General features: G+C 41.3%; 3 protein-coding genes across 3 annotated transcripts; 1 reads left to right on the forward strand and 2 right to left on the reverse strand.

Annotated features, from left to right (window-relative positions):
- Window positions 1-562: 562 nt before the first annotated feature.
- On the forward strand, window positions 563-3,837 carry gpr3 (G protein-coupled receptor 3). The gene is made up of 2 exons (XM_029443493.1): window positions 563-789; window positions 2,206-3,837. Exon 2 carries the CDS (start codon window positions 2,234-2,236, stop codon window positions 3,224-3,226), a length of 993 nt encoding a protein of 330 aa, XP_029299353.1. The 5' UTR covers window positions 563-789; window positions 2,206-2,233; the 3' UTR covers window positions 3,227-3,837.
- A 475-nt stretch (window positions 3,838-4,312) lies between these two features.
- wasf2 (WASP family member 2) lies at window positions 4,313-12,757 on the reverse strand. The gene is made up of 9 exons (XM_029443492.1): window positions 12,614-12,757; window positions 11,062-11,225; window positions 10,230-10,364; window positions 9,881-10,034; window positions 8,714-8,831; window positions 8,144-8,265; window positions 7,090-7,248; window positions 6,334-6,827; window positions 4,313-5,732 (listed from the first exon to the last, which is right to left on the reverse strand). The coding sequence occupies exons 2-9, from the start codon at window positions 11,192-11,194 to the stop codon at window positions 5,575-5,577; spliced, it is 1,473 nt and encodes a 490-aa protein (XP_029299352.1). The 5' UTR covers window positions 11,195-11,225; window positions 12,614-12,757; the 3' UTR covers window positions 4,313-5,574.
- Window positions 12,758-13,839: 1,082 nt separating this feature from the next.
- LOC115015288 (methyltransferase-like protein 24) lies at window positions 13,840-19,136 on the reverse strand. The gene is made up of 5 exons (XM_029442437.1): window positions 18,744-19,136; window positions 17,682-17,780; window positions 15,895-16,031; window positions 15,434-15,701; window positions 13,840-14,886 (listed from the first exon to the last, which is right to left on the reverse strand). The coding sequence occupies exons 1-5, from the start codon at window positions 19,071-19,073 to the stop codon at window positions 14,581-14,583; spliced, it is 1,140 nt and encodes a 379-aa protein (XP_029298297.1). The 5' UTR covers window positions 19,074-19,136; the 3' UTR covers window positions 13,840-14,580.
- Between the last annotated feature and the right edge of the window lie 955 nt (window positions 19,137-20,091).

Below are 20,091 nucleotides of genomic sequence, written 5' to 3' on the forward strand. Positions count from 1 at the left end.
ATATTACCATTAATATATCAAAGTATACATCTTTTGCAGGATTTTGCTATGGAAAGGGCACTCGTGTTCTTTTCCGTTCATTTAGGTGGATAGTTCTCCCTTGAAGTGTCAATTACACACAGATTATTGATGCTCTGCAGGACATCTCCCATGACTCATCCTGATGTGTTTCAGCACCGTGGACAGCGTCAGCCCTGAGCTCCGTCCTCGCAGCTCGACACCTCTGAGCCCTTCCCAACACTAAACAATATCGTCTCAATCAACCACTTCCCTGGGTCTTATTGAGAAAAAATCTGTGTGTGTGCTGGAGGGGAAGGGGGGGGGGTCTATTGGTGGTCATTATTTACAAGAAATGAGAGCAAGAGTGAACCGCAGTAGGAGGGGCCACAGAGATGCCGCATTTTTCTGAATGAAATTACTCCCCATACAGCCCCCTCCCTACTCTCCCCGCATACTCAATGCCGGCACCTCATTGGTTGAGCCTTCCAGTCACTGACGTCAGACAGGCTCTCTTGTGGTTGAGTCCGCGCGCAAGAGCATCCATTCTGCCTCCCATAAGCGCTCAGGAGAGATTGAAGAAAAAGAGATGCAAGAGACGCCAAGTGAAAGTTTGGCACAACTTCGATGAAAGCAGGAGAAAGAAGCAACGCAGGGACTGTCTTCCTTTTTTAAAACTGGTACCGAGCATCAACGCGGACAGCATCACCACATCTCCATCATTTGGCTTGTATCTTATAAGAGGAGAGAAGAAATCTGTTTGTAAAGGACTCACGGAATCGCGTTAACGAAGTAAGATTAATCTAATATATGCATGTATACGTGTCCGTGTTATGTGTGCGTGTATCGGGGACATCCCCGATGGTGCAACCTGCAATTGTATTATACAACAGGGTCCTCCGCACCAGGAGGTGGGATATACCTCCTCACTTTGATGCGTGTGTCTCCGAAAAAAAACCTCCTGCATAAGCAGAAAACATCTTAAAATAGCATTAATGTAGCCTGTTATAGTGTGGTATTTCCTTTCAGTACAGTTTGACATGTGCTAAAGAACAAGCAGATAACATACCAGACAGCACAAGCATCTTAACCTTGTAACAGGCGATATCCTTAAATAGCCTAATGAACCACACCGGCTTTCTCATTCATGAATCACTGCATGTGATGGTACATGTAATCCGTCCGAGGTTTAAACAGTAAAGATGAACATCATGTGTGGACACTATCAAAAAGAACACCTGTAATATTGCATAATGAAACCCCACCTCACTAACTTCGTCTGAAAGTGATTTTACAGATTCCAATTTAACTAGCCAAACCATAAATTATATTTAAGATGTTTGGATGCTCCTGAAACGTGTGCAGGATAAACACCAAGGCTGGAAGCCAGTAAAAGCCCCGATTCAGAAAAGCTATATTAATGATAGTTTAATCAAAGACAACCTAATGATGCATTCATATTTTGATAAGTCTATCCATCAAGTTGAATCAAGCCTACATATTGATTGACTATGATTTGCGTGACTTCCCGCACGACTATTGTGACGTCACTGATATTTCAGGAGCCAGCAGGAGTACTATATACAATTATATAATATTATTTGAGATAATAAAAAGAAGACGTGAACATATTTATGGGGTGGGGGGATTTTAGAATGGGTCATTTAAAAATGATTTTCCAGCCTAAAATGGTGCTTGTAATTTATATTTATTGTTTGTGTTCTGCAAATGTACATTTCATTGCACTGTAAAGGCTTTTTCTGTATTTATTAAAGTTCATCTAGGGTCAAAGTAGGCTATACATTAGTTAGGCTTTAAGGACAATGTATTTTATTTGGGAATACTATGTTAATGTATATTTCGGCATACTTATAAACTCAAAAAATCTATTTTTTAATTCCTCTGTATAATAAAAAAACCAATACAAGACAATTTAACATTACAAATGATGGGAGCAAGAGAGCGCAGGGCATTACAACCCTAAATACCTCTTATTGCACTCATCGTGATAATCTATCTTTATGTAGCTCAACTGTTTAAGATTACAAGAGTATAACATCTTAAATTCCCCATCACCTCATTGAATCCTCTTCTGCTCTGCCAGCTTCTGGTCAAGGAAAGGCTATTTAATAGACATATGTAGATGCTAGATGCTGCTGACCCTTTAGATCTGATCTCACCATGTTTCTCATGTTTTCTCTCTCTTAGGTTGTCTTTGTGTGACTGCTGAGAAGCCATGATCTTGAACGTCTCTGACCTGGGCTGGGATGAGTCTTCAGGTGCAGACTCCTTCTTCCCTCTAGACCAACTGGAGAGCTCGTCAACGTATGAAGTCCCGCCCCTCACCGTGTGGGGTGTGGCCCTGTGTGTTTCAGGAACTCTCATTGCCACAGAAAACGCAATAGTTGTCACCACCATCTTGGCCACCCCGTCTCTTCGTGCCCCTGTTTTCCTGCTGCTGGCTAGCCTCGGATTGGCGGATCTCCTGGCAGGTGTCGCTCTGATTTTGCACTTCCTCTTCCTGTTCTGCGTGGAGCCCAGTGATTGGTCAGAATTGCTGACCTCAGGACTTCTGGTGACATCACTAACTGCCTCCCTCTGTAGCCTGATGGGTGTCGCTTTGGACCGATACCTGTCTTTAAGCAACGCCCTCACTTATGGCTCAAGCCAATCACGTCACAGAGCCGCCATTCTCCTGCTGCTGGTCTGGTTGGGTGCATGCATCATTGGGGCAGGACCTGCAATGGGATGGCACTGTCTGGGAGAGCCAAACTCCTGTTCTGTAGCGCGACCTCTGACCCGGACATACCTATCGCTGCTGTGTGGTGGCTTTCTTGTGGTTGTAATGGTAACCCTGCAATTGTACGCTGGGATCTGCCGTGTGGCAAGGCGGCATGCCCACGCCATCGCTACCCAGAGGCACTTCCTCCCTGCCAACCAATCATATTCAAGCAAACACAGCAGTGGGAGGGGCTTCTCTCGGTTGATCCTGCTGCTCAGTGTGTTTGTGGGCTGCTGGATGCCTTTCTCCCTCTGGGGGCTGCTGGGCGACGCGTCCAGCCCTCCTTTGTACACCTATGCCACCTTGGTGCCGGCGGCGGGCAGCTCGCTGCTGAACCCAATCCTCTACAGTTTGAGAAACAAAGACATTCGCAAGGTGCTGCTCCAGGCCTGCTGTCCACACAGATTCACACACAACACAAACACACACTACCCTGCTGATGTGTAGACTGCCAAACCTCACCAGACTCAAAACCACCATACTATCTATGCCAGACATATCACTGTTTGTGTGCCAAGATACACACATAGCTGCATTGACTGTCATACAGAACAAGTCTCACAAACACACACACACACACACTCCTACACATGCAAGAAACACTTCTCTGAGAGATAAAGTTCCTCTGAGAATCAGAATGTTCTGGACTGTCCTGACTGGCAGACATTTTGGGATTACTGACTAAATGTACTGTCTTGTTTGTACTTTGTGCCTCATCCTCAGTCAATTGTAGCGCCACTGAAACAATCACAGGGACGCTATATACGGTATACCCCCACTCAAAGAAAGTGGATTTAATCACCATTGGCACTTTAAGGCGAGAGGATGGGATGGGTTTTAAATGTAAGCCTGTCACATTGTAATGACATGTGAGCCAAAGTCCAATTTTATTTACTTGAATGTCTAGAAAACAAAATGTTCTAGATCTTCGAGATTCTATTTTGCACATGCTGTTAAAGGCACTTTGAAAAGGTACTGACCATATGTTCGTGTTGCACAGCCTTTTTGAAATGAATGAATATTTTATACCGATGAATAATAAATATGCTTTTTTTCTACTGGGCGATGTCAGCACTCTTTTCTTTACTGCTGCCGAGGCTTTTAGTGTGTTTGTCTCTCTATCTCTCACTCTTTAACTCAATAAGGCTCAGACTGCTGCTCTCTATTCCTGTATCCTAAATTATTTGGTGGCTAAAGCAATCTTCAACGTTATTACCATCACTCTGCATCCACTGCGTCTTTTTTAAAACCTACAAAGCAGCCTTGGTATGAGGATAAAGTGATTACGCAAGAGGTTTTTCTCTCCTCCTACTCATTTTCTGAAGTTTAAACCAATTGATTCATTTTCTCACTCCCTACACAGTCAGCACAGGGCACTGTGAAAAGGTGTCCACCACTGATATGAAGAAGATGAGTCATGGATAAAGCACAAGGACTTTTATACCAAGGCTCGACATTCTTGGTAACTTGTTATTCAACACATCATAGCATACACTCTATTCGTTCTCGCATGAAAGAAAACTAAACAATTACTTCAATTTCACTCTCTTTATTGAAATAACTATAATCATTTGGAAATGTAAGGCAGGAGAAGCTTTGGCGAAGCATGCTGTGTCATTGTCCTTTAACACAGGCAGATTTAAAATAAAAAAGGCACTTGAGACATCTGATGTCCACACTAAACATCAATCAGTTCTACATTTGACTCAACAACAGCTGAGAATATTTATAGAAGCAGCTGATCAGTGACCAGTGTGGATAAACAAAATAAACTGGCACGGACACCAAAAAGCAGTATAAAAAAAGGCACTTATCAGGTAAAAGGCTGTCTGAGCACAGTGATCAAAACATCAGAGCCTAGTAAATCCCCAGAAAAGTCCAAAAGAAAAACAGCAGGAAGTGATACGTGACAGAGAGATGAAACAATACAGAGTGAATCATGAGTTGAACGTCTGCATATGTTCAGCATGGTTATCTCATCAAACACCCCAGGTGTCTGCCATGAGCCAATGCTTTCCCTATCACACTGAATGATTAATTCATGAATTTGTTTATAAACTACAACCATGTCTCATCCACAAGCAAATTGTTCCCATGACAACCACAGAAAGAAAGAAGGCCTGACTAAAAAAGTGAGAAAAGGGAAAAAAATAAGTGCTTTAAAAAAAGGGATATAAAAGGATTGCATTAATTATATTCAGTAGATATGATTCAATATGTTATATAAACCTTACATCTATATCATATAACCAATGAGTGAGAAAAAGTGTTTACATACAAATACTGTGTGTGGAGGAGGTTGCGTGCGTGTGTTTTGTACTCCCTCTCTGTTATCCTTTGCCGTAATATACTAAAGCGGATCAAATCTGACATTTGGCCCACAGCACAGTGTGCATGATTCTAATAGACACTAAGATAAAAGCAGAGGTGATGTGTTTACGCACAGACTCAGCAGAGACTTGTGCATCTCGTCACACAGCACTCTCGCATGAATAACAGCGCTGTGCCATACAATGAAAGCAATGGCAAAAGACTCAACGAGGCACACACACTCTTTCTCAATCTTTGGACTTTTGCACCTCTGATCGGAATCGTTTTGGATAAATAGAAATTAAATGGTTCAAGGAATGTGATTTGTAGCAGGTCAATTGTACATCCTCAAAATCTGACAGACACGGAACATGGGCCGCTGCTTCACTGTTACTTAAGAATGGAATTTGAATGGAAATACAAGGATGTTGTTTAAGGCTGAGGAAAGATACAGAGGTGGTAGTGAAGGTGAAAAGCGATGATGATCAGTCGGACCAATCATCATCGTCAAACTCCGAGGAGTCATCCTCGCTGTCGCTGCACTCGACAGCGATACGTCGGGACAGGATGGCGGCCACATCATTGTTAGAGTGATCCCTCTTCTCCTGCTCGCGCTGGGCCTCCGTTTTACGCAGGTTGAAACCTAAAAGTGAGCGAGTGAGGACAGTTACAGTGAGTGTGTGTGCCGGACAACAGCAGATAGGTGATCTCTTTTAATGTTCCTATTATTATGTGTAAATATGGCACTTTGAGGGCAAATATGTGTGCGATGAAACCTGTTATTTAAGACAAAAGGTATATTTCATACCTAACCAGAGGTGGAAGATGTAATCAGTTTCCTTACATGTAGTTAAAAGTAGTACCAGCAAGTAAAAACACTTTGTTACAAGGAAAAGTTCTGCATTGAGAATTTTACAGGGGCAAAAAGAGATCATAATTATTCGCAAAATGGGGAGTTTTTGGCCACCCGTAGCGCTATAGAGTTAAGCTTTTACGAGTAGGAGTTTGTTTGTACGTCATGCACATCCAAACACGCAGCAATGTTGCTAAAGGTTTCTTGCTTATTCTAAAAATGGACAGCTGGCGGCAGTAACATGTAATCAGGTTAGGGGTTGAACAGTCTTTATTTCTTAAGAAGGTTCCTAACTGAGTGAAATGATCCTGAAGCATCAAGTGGCAGCCATGATAAGAGCTGGTCAAAATGTCTAAACAAGGAACCCTTCACAAATGCTAGTAAGTCTTACCTTGTCGGATGGCCTGCAGCAAGTCAGTGCGAGAATCATCGGCGGGCTCCTCTTTGGAAGCAGAGCTGGATTGTGCTCCACCACCAGAGGGAGGAGGGGGCGCAGCAGAGTGGTCAAAGGATGAGGGAGGAGGGCCAGGGGGAGGAGGAGGAGGAGGAGGAGGTGGTGGACCTCCAACACCTGCAGGCATAGGTGGTGGAGGAGGAGGAGAAACAGTGGAAATAGCAGGTGGAGGGGGAGCAGGTGGGGAGGGATAGGCGTTGGTAGAGGAGGAGAGCGGAGGAGGAGGAGGAGGTGGGCTGTCGAAGCCAGGGGGAGGTGGGGGAATCCCAAAGCCAGAGGGTGGAGGAGGGGGAGGAGGTGCAGGGGGAGGGGCTAGGTTGGGGCGAGAGTTTGGAGGGGGAGAAGTCATGGGGGGAGCAGGAGGTGGATGGTTTGGACTGAGGACGCTGACACGATTCTGGGTTGGTGCTCCATACCCTCCGTCATTATACCTGCAAGTGAGAGTGGAAGTTAGAGATAAGGAGACGTTAAATCAATCAACCTTCAATTTCTTTGCAGCTGCAATCTCAGCAGCTCATGCTCATCAAAGAGGCTGAACAGTGGATTTATAATCTATTTTGCTACTGTTGAACCCTATAAAGAGTATTTCTTTAGGATTGCAGTGCAGTTGTATAGTACAGCCGTAGCTTTATGTTCAACACATGCTGGCAGGGGAGGCAACGCGTGAGGGCTTATATACAAGATGCTACTTACGCCATGTCTGGAGGTGGAGGAGGCAGGATGTCATCAGTGCCATGTTGAGAGAGAGGGGAGCCAGGTTCATACGCATAGGAGCCGGTACTCTGATCGAAGCCTTCAGAATTGAAGCCATCTCCAGATCCAATACTGCCATTCAGACCCTCAGAAGAATTCCTTAAAACAAATTTAAGCCATTACGATCAGCCCAAAATAAAGTATGCCATCTTCATTGTCTGAAACTGTGACATGCAATGATCTATAATAGCATCTACAGAGCTAACTATTAAAATAGGAGCATCACAAATGCATTTAAAAAGCAGCAGACACAAATACTGACATTGAAACTTGTGGTGACTGGTTCACGCAGCTATTTAAATAGCATAGAGTAGTCACAGCAGTGAGAGGTTGGCTTGTCCTTCAGTTTAAGAGCTTGACAGAAAATCCTTGAGTTTTATTCCTTATCAGGCCTGGCTTTAAAATAAAACAATAACTAACTAACTAAAGATTAACCAGCTCACGGGGGTAATAAAAAATGCTAACAAGACAAAGAATGAGTAAGTTAATTAATTACACATATAGGATACAATGATTTTGATTGAGTTACAAACAAGCCGGCAAATTTAATGGTAAACTTTTAAAACAGATTTTTGTTTATGTGCTTTTTATTTTATCGTTTGTAATTATTTCTATATTCTTTAATTTAATTTAATAAAAACAATACACCACTTAAAGAATGAATAAAATACAGCAGAAACTACCCTGTGACTCATGCATTTGTTTACTGCAGTGTGCCAATGACAGCCAGCTCTACACACAACCCTCAGAGGACATTTTCAGACAGGACATACCACACATATCACTGTGTACAGATTAGTTGATAAGACAGGGAAGAGTGGAATGTAACATGAGAGTGCCCATTCTGTACTTTTACTGTGTTAACTAGAGCGAGAAATAATGAATTCATCAAGTAATTATGTGTTTTACTTAAAACGCATTCAAAAGCCTCTTTGGCCTGTAGATGACAAATACACAAACTACAGAGACTGTCACCTCACGTCACACAACTTACATCAAATCATTCTTAGGCACCACAAACTCCTCCCCCATCTTACGGCGTTCCCATTCATCCTTCCTGGTCTTGATCTTTCGCGGATTGAGTGTCCGTTGGTTCAGATGGTCTTTCTTCTCCTTCTACTCGGGAAGAAAAAGTAAAAAAGAAAAGAGTCAGAGGGTTGAATCAAAGAAATGAAATAAAAAAGTTCTAAGAAATAAAATACGTCAGTAGATTCCATGTGAATTTCAAGCTTTTACGGGTCTTAAAAAAGGTGGCTAAATGAGACTACGGAGGTCGTCATCACGCTGAACACGTGGTGGTGATGTTGAATTCATGGGACCATGGTGTTGTTACTGCTGGCGATTGCATTACCAATTCATATGTGACGATTATTTTGCGTGTAGGTATCATAACCTTCAGTTTGCTACAGAGCATATTTTTTGCAATAATCCAAAAGACGATGGAAAGCTTCTATTGACTTTTTGTAAAGGGAACCAGCGCGATGCTAACTTCCAGTTTGGCCTATAAAAGCTCTGCAGCACTCTATGGCTGTTGTGTTACTTATTTTGTGTTTGTGTTTCTCACTCTGTGCTTGCGTCTCTCTTTCATGATGTCCTTGGTGTCCTGCAGCATCTTCTCCTTCCACAGCTCAAAGAAGTAGGAGGGATCAGTGTAAAACTTCAGGGCCTCCTTCCCATCGTCCCTGTAGACAACCATTTACAAACGTTAGAACTATATTTGGGTCTCAGTTACATTTAATGTTATCTTGAGTCCACACGCGAAACACTTAAAGCATCTGCTGACAGATCTTTATCTACCTTATGTGGCGATATGTTAATTAAACCATAACATTTCCCCTTTTTACACATCACATAATAACTAGTCTACAGAAGAGTGAACAAAATGTCCATATTCTGTGAAGATCTGTCAAAATAATAAAAAATTTACATTTAAAAAAACTGTCACAGAGAGCGTCTTGGTAACATAATTGAACAAGCTTACACTCACTCTGCTTATTATCGATGCCACTGCTGCGGTTACTGATTATACAGACTTCACCCTCTAACACCGCAGCCCCATTCTGTTCTGGTTTCCAATTAATCATACTTCCGATGACATGACATGTCATGCCTCGTGCACAATTAACATTCAAGATCTCAAGAACATCAAGAGTCAGCTGGGCTGTGAAACATCTGGTTATTTTCAAGTTGAAGAGTATTTATATGCACATGATGTAAGTGAAAGGCAATCAAAAACAAAGTGCAAATAAGTAAAAAGGTAGCACCTGCACACTTACTCATTATGCTTGATTGTATGTAACCAAAATTGTCAACAAAACAAATCAAAAAATCTAAATAAATTCCTCTTTCACATGTTGACACTAATAAACAATAGCAAAGAGTACTGCATCAGCATGATGCATCTTAAGTTTCTTGCAAAGCTAGGCTACACGTCTCATGAACTAAATAAACTTATCAGCAAATGGGACATTTTCGTGACACTTAGTATCGCAACAATTTTAAATTCAAATTTTATTGTCTCATTAAGACAAACACACAAAGTTATAGTCCAGCCACTTTTTGAAATCCACTCCTTGATGCATATGCATCAGAGAGGTGGGTTTGAATAATGTAGTCATGACAAAAATATAACATGCATGCGTGTATTTCAATGTGAGCACATGTGCATGCACGTGTTCTTAATCATCTATTTATTCCATGGAGGTGTGCCTGTGTTTCTGCTGTGCCCTACCGGAATTGGCTGAGGTAGTTGAGTGGTGGGGGAGGATTACAGGTCTCGTAGGTGTCCTGTACAGGCATTGGCAGAGAGGGCCTGGTAAACAGCTGCTGATCCTGGGTTAGACTGCTGCGGAAGGCCTTACGGGTAGTGATGGCCTGCAGAGAGACTGAGAGAGAAAGAGACAGATGAAATACAGAGGGTTAATTAATATTTATTGTGCTCAAGGGGAAGGTGTTATTTGTCGTGTGACAGTGTAAAACCGGTTTTAAAATAAACTGATGAAACCGTATTTAAAATAATTAACTACTCTGCTACTATCATACAGGAAGTATTAATAACAGTAACATGTAGGAGTACTTACCCTCCTCTTCTTTGGGGTCCAGCTGGGTAACTTTAACCTGCAGACGATCCACTCTTTCGCCCAGTGTATTTACTCTGATTGCAAATGCTCCAGCCTGGACAAAGAGCTCCCCGAACACATCCTCTGCATATTTACCTACACACACACACACACACACACACACACACACACACACACACACACACACACACACACACACACACACACTTATGATTTTCATCGATTAAAAAGGAATACTACACCACTAAAATGATCATTTGTATGTCAATTACTCAACTCGTGTAATCTTGAATTCTTGTTTTTCCTCGCATGCTTCTGCATAAATAATACTAGAACGGACGAGTAGCGTGCCTGCACAAGCGTGAGGCGGTTTATGAAGAAGCGTTTTAAATAGTAAGGTTTTAGCGAGAATGCATGCGTTTGGGAAGTATACAACTGGATAAATGAGACTTGGATTATATCGCACAAGTTGTGTGAGACTTTGTAAACAATTTCCTATATAGTTTTGCTGTTGTTAAAGGCAGCCCCCATACATCATGACTTTTCTCCGTTTACCGTGGAGGCATGCGAGAAAAGAGGCGAGTAATTGAAATGCAAATAATTGTCATTTTGTGGGTATTTGATAAAAAAACCATTATAATATTCAATATTATTAAAATATTTGTCTCAGATATGCACAATACATTCTCACGCTATTCACAACTACATTCATATAAATGCTGCATAAACATGTGCAAATAAACACAGGTCACACACATTATCCAAGTGTTGAAATCATCATATTTCTATGACATTTCATGATGACACCCAACCACACACAGCACACACTCACTGAGGCTGCCGAGCTGGCGGATGATGTTGGCCAAGCTGATGTTGGTAACACATTCCAGCTCACAGCGGATGTTGGAAGGGATGGTCTGGCGGCACACATGCCGCGGCTCGATATTCCTCGTAACCAGAGGCATGGTGGGGTGTTGTGGGTTAGGGGGCCCAACCCTGACGGGGAAGAGGAGGTGGGTCATTTGAGGCAAAAACATACAAACATAAAAAGGGACTAAAAGACAGCACTGAGATGTATTATCATGAATAACATACAGCTGTTATACTAGACTGTAAATCTAGATCTGAAATTATTGAGAGTCGATCGGCAAATATTCAAGCAATCAATTTTAAATAATGGATTGATCATTTAAAAGTATTTTTTCTAGCAAAGAAATGCTAAACATTGACAGGTCCCAGCTTCTCAAATGTTATGATTTGATACTTTTTTTGTTTTATATGCCTGTAATTTTAATCTCTTTGGGTTTTGGACTGTTGGTTGGAGAAAACATGACATTTAAAAAAGGCATCGCTTTGGGTTTATGACAATTTTAGAATAGACTAAACAATTAATCAAGAGATAATATAAATATACTAATTGTTACTTCCCTTCCCTACTTCCCTTACTTAAAACAGTCCTTCTCGTGACCAAGACATGCATATATAAATACACCCTGAGCCAGACAAAGCTAAAGCAGAAGCAAAACTAAAGACAAATCTCCATCCAGCGTCCATGGATGCTGTATGTGAAACCGCCCGGAAAATGCACATCACAAAAAGCCAAAAAAAAGACATTAGTGAAACAATGCTTTCTGCACCATAAGGCTTGCAGCAGTGTAAATAATTTTAAATGATATTGGACAAATCACAAAGCAGTAACTCTACAGGGCCATATGGAATCTGTTCTGAAAAAGACAACTCCCATAGGTGCTCAGAGATATGCAGTGACTGCAGACTCTCTCTGCTACCAAGACAGTACAGCCAGGCAGAAAGTAGCTTACTGTAAGTATGCCCTGCAGTGCTTCCCATTCCCTTAATTACACGTTTAATGTGAACGTCGGGGCTTCAGCGAATGGTGAGGTGATGATACAATGCATTACAGGGTGGATTCAAGGCTGCATGTTATTTTGGGTTGACATATTGTTATGCGTGTTTTCAAACCGAGAATGCTTTTACTGTCAGGTTTATCAAGTTATTCATGAAAAGTGCAAATCGTTACAGCTGTATGCAGATATACAGCTCGCGCTGTGCGGTCAGTTTGTCAGAAACGTACGCCGTCCTCTGTCAAATTGACAACCTGAAATTATTAATATTTTACTGAATATCTTAGATAAATTCTGAAATGTATTCTAAGGGCTCCTATAAGAGAACAATTCAGTCGGAATTGTTTTACTTAACGCCCACAACATTAGCTAAAATGGGCTAAAATGTAACTTGGGATTTCGGCCTTGTCAGAACAGGAAGTAACTTGTAGGTGCCTCTTATCTCGAAGAAACAGCCAAACAAAAGTATTTTTACATCTCTCGCTTTATGGAAACAATACCGACTAAATATACTTTACTTACCGTCAAAATGTGCAACTGTAGACTCTCTCTATACTGTCTGGTTGTTATCCGGTCTCAAGATTTCCACAAGAAACGTTAAGCGATACAGTACATGGGCGAGCTAAACAGATCCCTCAAGTCCCAGGATTGTGAACTTCTAATTGGTCGAGCGACTGAGTTCCTCAAAGCTGATTGGCTACTTTGCCTGTCGGTCTTTTTTTTCTGCTGAGAACAGGATGTGGAAATTTCAACGTAAAAAGCGCAACTCCACCCTGACTAGTGGCAAACATCTGTCCGTCATTTGCGTAACGGAGGGTGGAGGCAGAAGCACATTCCTACGTGCGCTACAGCGAGTTGGAACACGTCCGAGGAATGACTGGCATTGGCCATTTATGCATACGAGCTCACTGTGGAGAAAAGCACTTATGAAGACAAATACTGTCCCGTGAGCCTTGCTTGTTTAGTGTTAAGTGCATCCTTCACCTCAACTCAAACTGGAAGTACACAAGGTTTATGGGAGGAGAGGCAAACCAGTCTCCAGTAAAAGGATAAATCATTTATCCAAGTATAGGAACGTGTGGTAAATGGTAGTATTGAGACAACCTGGTTGTTTGAATGCTGCAATAATATAATAGTTATAGCCTTGTCTTGCGGTCCAGTAATTACATATTACACTTATTTGTGTTGGAATAAACAGTTATGCCACTGTTGCAGCCACTGCTTTTATTTTTGCTTTATGGATTAAGTGTAAATGTGTTGAAAAAGAAAACGAAAATCTATTACTGAATTACTACACTTAAAATGTGTTGGAAATACACACATACCTAGACTTAAAATGAGCTTCGCTATCACATAAACCACAATTATATTCTTATTTTTGCATCCACACGATCTTTACAGCGCCTCCTTATAAGTCCATATTTGTTTTCTTCTCCTATAAAACAGAATACACCTCAATATAAAGTCATGAGTTGTAACTTCCGTATGTATATAACATATATACACTTAAACAAAGGAGGATTAGGTATATCTAGAGAGGAAAATGGATAATTAATTAGTTCATCACCTCATTTCATTCAACTATAACGCCCTTTCACACAGTTTCTGCCAGATGCCACAAATGTCAACGTCATGTATATATGATATATATAAACCAAAAACTGAGAACTCTAACCCATCGTTTTATTGAATTACAACCTGTTGATGATCAGGGTTCCCCAAATACAGACAAAGTAAGGACTTCTGGCTCTATTTGGTATTTTATTGTGATATCAATACATGTTTATAACATTGTTTCATTGTTTTCTTCTCTGCATATTTCACACTAGGTATTATTAGTCTCAATATAATTTAAGATTCTCTTCAATATAAAGAATTATTGCACATAAAAGCATTTTAAGGGCTATAGATATGTACCCAAATACAATAAATAATCTATCTATCTGAATCTACATCATCTGTTGAATCTTCATTCAAAGAACAGCTGGATCAAATTAATGCAAAAATAAGTCACACTGTTTGATATGATATTGATAAAATCTCTCTATAAAACAAATGTGTAGGTACCTGCCTGACAACTGTTTGGTAATTAGGAATAGTTATGACAATCCAGCAATTGAAGCAATTAACACATAATGTATCTGATGTTTTTTATGTTCAAAGTGAACAAAATAAAATATGTAACCCTATTATATCGTTGCACTGTTGCCCAGTTAAATCAGCAAGCCCACCTTCTGCTCCATATTTGGTCAAATTAGTCATATTATCTACACACAAACAGTATTTCCAGTGAGGGTGGAGTCACACAAAGGCAGATATTTTCATCTCCACTTGAGGGAGATGTCATCATGTTGAGAACTGTCAGAAAAAAGTTGATTGTAAGAAAAGTGCATCACCACCAACAATTTAAAGTTTGACCTTCTTCTTGTATGAGACCATCCACAATGTCCGGTCATGTGTGTACACCTGTGTTCATTCATGTGTCAGCGTCATCGCCTTGTGTTGGCCCAGCTGAGTGTGTAGGAGCTGTGAACATTTGCTACTGTCTGTTTTAGGACACTGCGACCCTCTCCTGCCGAGCTGTGGACCAGCTTGAGTCCAGAAGCTTGGAGACCCTGTAGGACACTGAACCAATAGCGGAGCACTTCGTCATTGGTTCCGCCCACCTCAAATCCTGCCCATTGCAGATGCACTGTAGCAACCAGATGATGGACACTCTGCAGAGTTTCCGACTCAATCCAGTTCTGGAAAACTCGCCACTCAGCACTTAGCAGGTCAGCATACAGGAAGTGAACCTAAATAAAATAAAATAAAGAGAAGAGAATAGAGATTGGATATTATCCTGTAGGACTGCACAAGCATGTATTAACAATAGAAACTACTTTAGAAATCTCCAGAAATGCGAAGAAAGTTTAATTGAGTTCTATATGAAATAGCCATCCAAAAATCATAATTTGTAAACACACACACTTAAATCAGTAAAACCAAATATATTAAAATAAAATAATTTTTTTAACTGAATGTTTGTAAATGGATGTCTTCGACCACTTCGTATTATGTCAACCCACACATACTCAAACTGCAGGTATGTAGCTCCCTCTTGTGGCTGCAGGATGTAACTGGGCCAGTGTGTGATTCACTCACTTTAATTGTTGCCATGGTAGCCAGGGATGGCGCAGTGCCCTGTTGCTATGGGAACGTAAAAGTAAGAGAGCTTTCTGGGTATGTTGGGCTGAAAAGACACACAACCTGTGTGTGTGTGTGTGTGTGTGTGTGTGTGTGTGTGTGTGTGTGTGTGTGTGTGTGTGTGTGTGTGTGTGTGTGTGTGTGTGTGAGTCTTACTGTGTGATGTCCCAGTGCAGCCATGATGTCTGCCAGTGTTTGAGAAACACCCCCCTGGTTGCCTCTCGTTTCCTGCTTGCGCCTCCTTGGAGCTCGCCACTCCAGCCACATCTTGTGCTGGCTGACCACGCCTCCATCGCCATGGTTACTGACCAAACTGTTGCCAAGGTGACCACCAGATGCAATGGAGTTGCTGGGATCAAAACTGTGGACTTCACATCCGAGCCTTGACACAGTCTTTAGAAAGTCTGCATCTCCCTCATCCATACTAGAGAGACAAACACAAACACAAAAAAGATAGGGAGAGAGGCACTGGAGCACAGAGGTGGTTTGAAGATTATAGCATGCATGATTAAATATGCATTGCATTGTTTATTCCAACTCTGCAAGCAATATGAATGCATAAGCATCACAGCACATGCACTGACACATGGACATAGTGTACAGACATATAGGCACACCTAAAGGAGTATGCAACACACGGTCTATCTGCAGCTGGAAGGAGCCAGTCCTCAGCACACAGCAGCCAGCGGGGTGAATCTGCAGGGGGCTGCGATGCCTGAGCCTGACCTGGAGACAACACTATGGGACAGTTCAGCTGGGGATGACAGGACAGGAGAGGAGAGGGTCACATGAGATGAGCAGGATAGTGTTCTTAAAACAGTCTCACGCAGTATTAGCCCACAACTAAGAAAAGAGGAAGTTAAAAAGGAAGTTGGGTGAAAGCTTGTCTTGTGAAATTTGTGACATTTCCGACAGTGAGGGGTGTCAAGTTAATTAAGTAAAGCTAATTAATTTCTGGTAAAAATGATTCCTAAATGTGAGATTCAGTTGGAGATAATCATCATACTTTACTAGTATTTTTATAGTATTTTTTCTAATTCTATATTTGTGCTTCTTGTTCTTTTTAAATACTTGCTTTAATCTATTTTTTATTTGCTTTTATGCGTTTATGATATGCACCAATACACCAAAGCAAATTCGTTTTATGTAAAAACGTACTTGGCAATAAAATGGTGTCGAGTCTGATTTGAATTGAGTAACTTTGAGAGTCAAATTAAATAATTACAGAACAAAATTAACACAATATATTTGAGATTTAAAACATTTCCTTGCAGTTCCTCAGCACTTGATGTTATATCGGTCTTAACTCTTGTATGGGAGTTTCCAGTCTGGAACTGAAAGTCCTCACTGGCTTCAGATTTTGCAGAATTCTGCTGCCAGGATACTGACAGCGCCTGACTGATCATATTACTTCTATGTTAACCCCCATACTGGAAGTCTGCAGTTGAAGAAGTGAAGTAGTTGAAAAAGTGAAGTTTTTATAGATTACGCTTAAGGCTTGGCAAGATCTAACTCCTGGCTACAGTATCTGTAGATCCCTGGTGAGCAGGAGTGCAGCTTGAGACCTTCAGGGAGGGCCCAAAATATTTGACCAGCGCTTCCCAGGAACCGCCCCCAGGGGGCCACAAGACAAATCTGAGGGCTCACAAAATGATCACAAAGAAAGTAACGTTTTTCTCTGATGTTTCTAATATTTCTTCCTCATTAAATACTAGAGAGTTTTTACCTTTTCAAGCATATGAAAATTATTCAAATAAATCAATCTGAAAAGGGAAATTTTGTTTTAATCTGCTCACAGCTCACTTTCAAGCTGTGATGAGAGGTCATAAACAGACTTATTTAAATGAATACAAGCCAAAACGTAATACGGTATACCTAGCTCCCTTATAGCTTTACATTATATTTCCTCTCAGAGTTTATAATTGTTCATCCTGTCGTGTCTCACTGATTATCTGCATTGTTTTACACTTTTATTGGTTTTAATTCATGTATATTATTTTTGTTATTGGTCAACTGTTAGTTTTAATTATTATTCTTAATTTTTTATGGTTTTAATTCACATGTCTTATTGGTCAGTTGCTGATCCTAATTATTTAATTTGTTATTCATATTTCTTAATGGTTTTAACTCACATGTATTATTTTAATTGTGTTTTCTTATATCTAATGTTTTATTGTAACACTATCCATATAGTGTGTATGGGTACAAGCTCTGTGGTTGCTCTAGAATTGTGCAGCACATCGTGCTTCCACCTGGAATTAAATGTGCTGTATAAATAAAGTTTTTCTTGCTTATTAGAATTGTCCAAATTGTGTTAGGTAGTGTTTATTAGTGGCCTTAAAAGTGCATTAAGACACACATTGACAGTACTACGGTGTTTTGGGTGATGTTCTGTGTAGCCTACCTGTGGCTTGGTGATATGTGTGATGATACGATTGATCTCTGCTGTGAAGGACGGCTTGTCCGCCGCCCACGGCTGCACCTCCAGTGTTCTGGGTCCCATCTGGGAACATGCACACATACATGATATCAATATATTGATACTACTGTGCAAGGAATACCAACAGATTTATTGGAATTTTGAAGGGTACTGAATAATAAATAGGAATGACTATAGTAATATGTGTGCTGCATGCACCCCCTGCCCCAGGTATGAGTGCTGAGGAGGCAGGTCACAGCCTCTGACCTCAGACCTGGTGGTAACATATTTTCCTGAGGCAGTGTAACATACAAACACACACACTCATAAAAAGCCCCCCACCCAACTCAGACTGAACCCTGTGGTCACCATGGCAACCTCAGTGAGTAGAGGGGGGGGGAGGGGGTTGATGATTCACTAGAATGAGTCAGAGAGTTTAGCCTTGGGCAGAAAAAGAGACAGTGAAAGAAAAAGAGAATGAAAGAGAGAGGGGGTGATGAGTGAGGGGAAGGAGTTTCAGGTAGAGAGTTCAGATGCACACACACAAACAGATGAAGCTCTATTAACTTTAAGGGCAGCTAGAAAGAGAGAACAGCTGTCACCTCTCTCTGATCTGGGGTCAGTGCTGTGCTCACCCTCTGCCCTCACCGGCTCCACAGAGCTGCACAAACTGACCCAGCATAATGAATACACCGGATGAGGAAAGCACAGCATCAGGGAAGTGTCTTTTATCTGTATTCCTAAACTGAGCATATACACTGAATGATATTGTCCGTCCCTTACTTACTCTTAGTTCAAATTCAGTACATTTCAAATTCTGTTTAAGTGGCGTAAAGGAAAGCAATATGACATAAAATGCAGTTGTATGAATCAATAGTTGCACCTAATACTCTGTAAGTGAAGATAAAAAATGGATTGTCCCTTTCCCCAAATAGTCTATAGCTGTTATGTCACTCTAATAGGCTACATATCAATATCTGTTCGGCAATAATGCCAACAATCACAATCATTTCAATTCAAATGTATCTCTCGTGTTATTCTACTTACCTGGCTGGAGTGCATCTCGTTCTCATCCTCATACGCTCGTGCCCCCTCCCTTCTCTGCCCATCTTCCACCTCTACCTCCTCCTCTTCCTCCTCCAGACTCGGACGCCGGGAAGGGGATCCCCGTTGGCGAGAGTTCTTCCCCGGTTCGATGCTGATAACGGAAAAAGCGACCTCCTGCTGCTCCACCACCCCCTCCCCAGGGGCTTGCGGTAACCGTGGCCCGATGACGAGGAGTTGGAAAGCGAGGAGAAACGGTGGGATTAAAATAAGTAGTACTCTCGAGCGGAGGGGGAGACCACCGCCGCCCCACCACCGCGCACAGGTCCGCATACCTCCTCCGTGGCGACACCGGAGAACATCTCTTGTGATTCAACTTTTTCTGGAGGGGAAGCAAAGAAAAGTCCCTGCTGAGGAGAACACCCCTCCTCTTTCTTTCCTCCTTCTTTTACCCCCAGGGGAAATGTGTGATGACGAAGCGCATTCCTCGGTCAACGGTGGCTTTATTGGCACAGTGACTGCTGCTTTATTTAGCCCATAAATAACTCAATAGTTTAAAATTAACCTAAATGTTGGTTTAAAATCCACACTTAACGTCTTTTTTCAGGAACAGTGACTGTAATATCATGAATGCTTAATATTATTCTATCATTATCACTAATAGTTGAATAGGTAATGTTATTGATTACACAACTTGAGTTCAGGCACTGCGTGTGGTCTGTAATACTATTTCCTATGTGCATTACTGTGAATTCAACAGTTCAGTCTGTGTAGTTATTATAAGCTAGTTTGTCTTTTATGCTACTTATTTATACTTCTTTACTGATGCTTCTTGTTATTGCACTATCGAGTTTGCTGCTGTAACACTGCACATGTTCCCACTTTGGGGCTAATAATAGCAGGCTTCTCTAATTTAAGTACAGTTTTGAGGAGGTTTTTTACTCCACTAAATATTACTCCACTACTTTATTTGACAGATAGACAAAGCCTACCAAACCTATGATTACTTTATAACAAATAGATACATGGCAGCAAAAAAATAATTTGTATTTTAATAAAATGCTGTTATTTTGTATTGTGCAAAAGAAAAGTCTGAAAGAGCTGCGCCCTCTTCCTCTTTGTCTGTCATGTAGCGTTGTTTACAGTGCGTGTTCCCTTCCACCATACAGTGGAATGTCACAGCAAACACTTCCTCCGGCCATGTCTCAGTCTATTTAGTCAGCCTGTTGACAAACTGTACACAAAATGCAGCCAGTAAACTCCCCCCTATCTGCTTCTTTTCTCTCTCACTCTCTCTGTCTGTCTGGCACACACACGCACACACACGCACACACACGCACACAGACAAACT

This window comes from Cottoperca gobio, chromosome 11, assembly GCF_900634415.1.
Source record: "Cottoperca gobio chromosome 11, fCotGob3.1, whole genome shotgun sequence".
Taxonomy (NCBI): Eukaryota; Metazoa; Chordata; class Actinopteri; order Perciformes; family Bovichtidae; genus Cottoperca; species Cottoperca gobio.

Coding starts and splice junctions, on each gene's coding strand:
- gpr3 (XM_029443493.1), top strand. CDS start 2,234: ATGATCTTGAACGTCTCTGACCTGGGCTGGGATGAGTCTTCAGGTGCA.
- LOC115015288 (XM_029442437.1), bottom strand. CDS start 19,073: ATGCGGACCTGTGCGCGGTGGTGGGGCGGCGGTGGTCTCCCCCTCCGC. Junction 17,781..18,743: donor ACGAGATGCACTCCAGCCAG/GTAAGTAGAATA, acceptor GCATGTTCCCAG/ATGGGACCCAGAACACTGGA. Junction 15,702..15,894: donor TGTGTTGCATACTCCTTTAG/GTGTGCCTATAT, acceptor TTGTCTCTCTAG/TATGGATGAGGGAGATGCAG.
- wasf2 (XM_029443492.1), bottom strand. CDS start 11,194: ATGCCTCTGGTTACGAGGAATATCGAGCCGCGGCATGTGTGCCGCCAG. Junction 8,266..8,713: donor AAGAGAGACGCAAGCACAGA/GTGAGAAACACA, acceptor CTTCCCGAGTAG/AAGGAGAAGAAAGACCATCT. Junction 6,828..7,089: donor CCTCCACCTCCAGACATGGC/GTAAGTAGCATC, acceptor TCTCACTTGCAG/GTATAATGACGGAGGGTATG.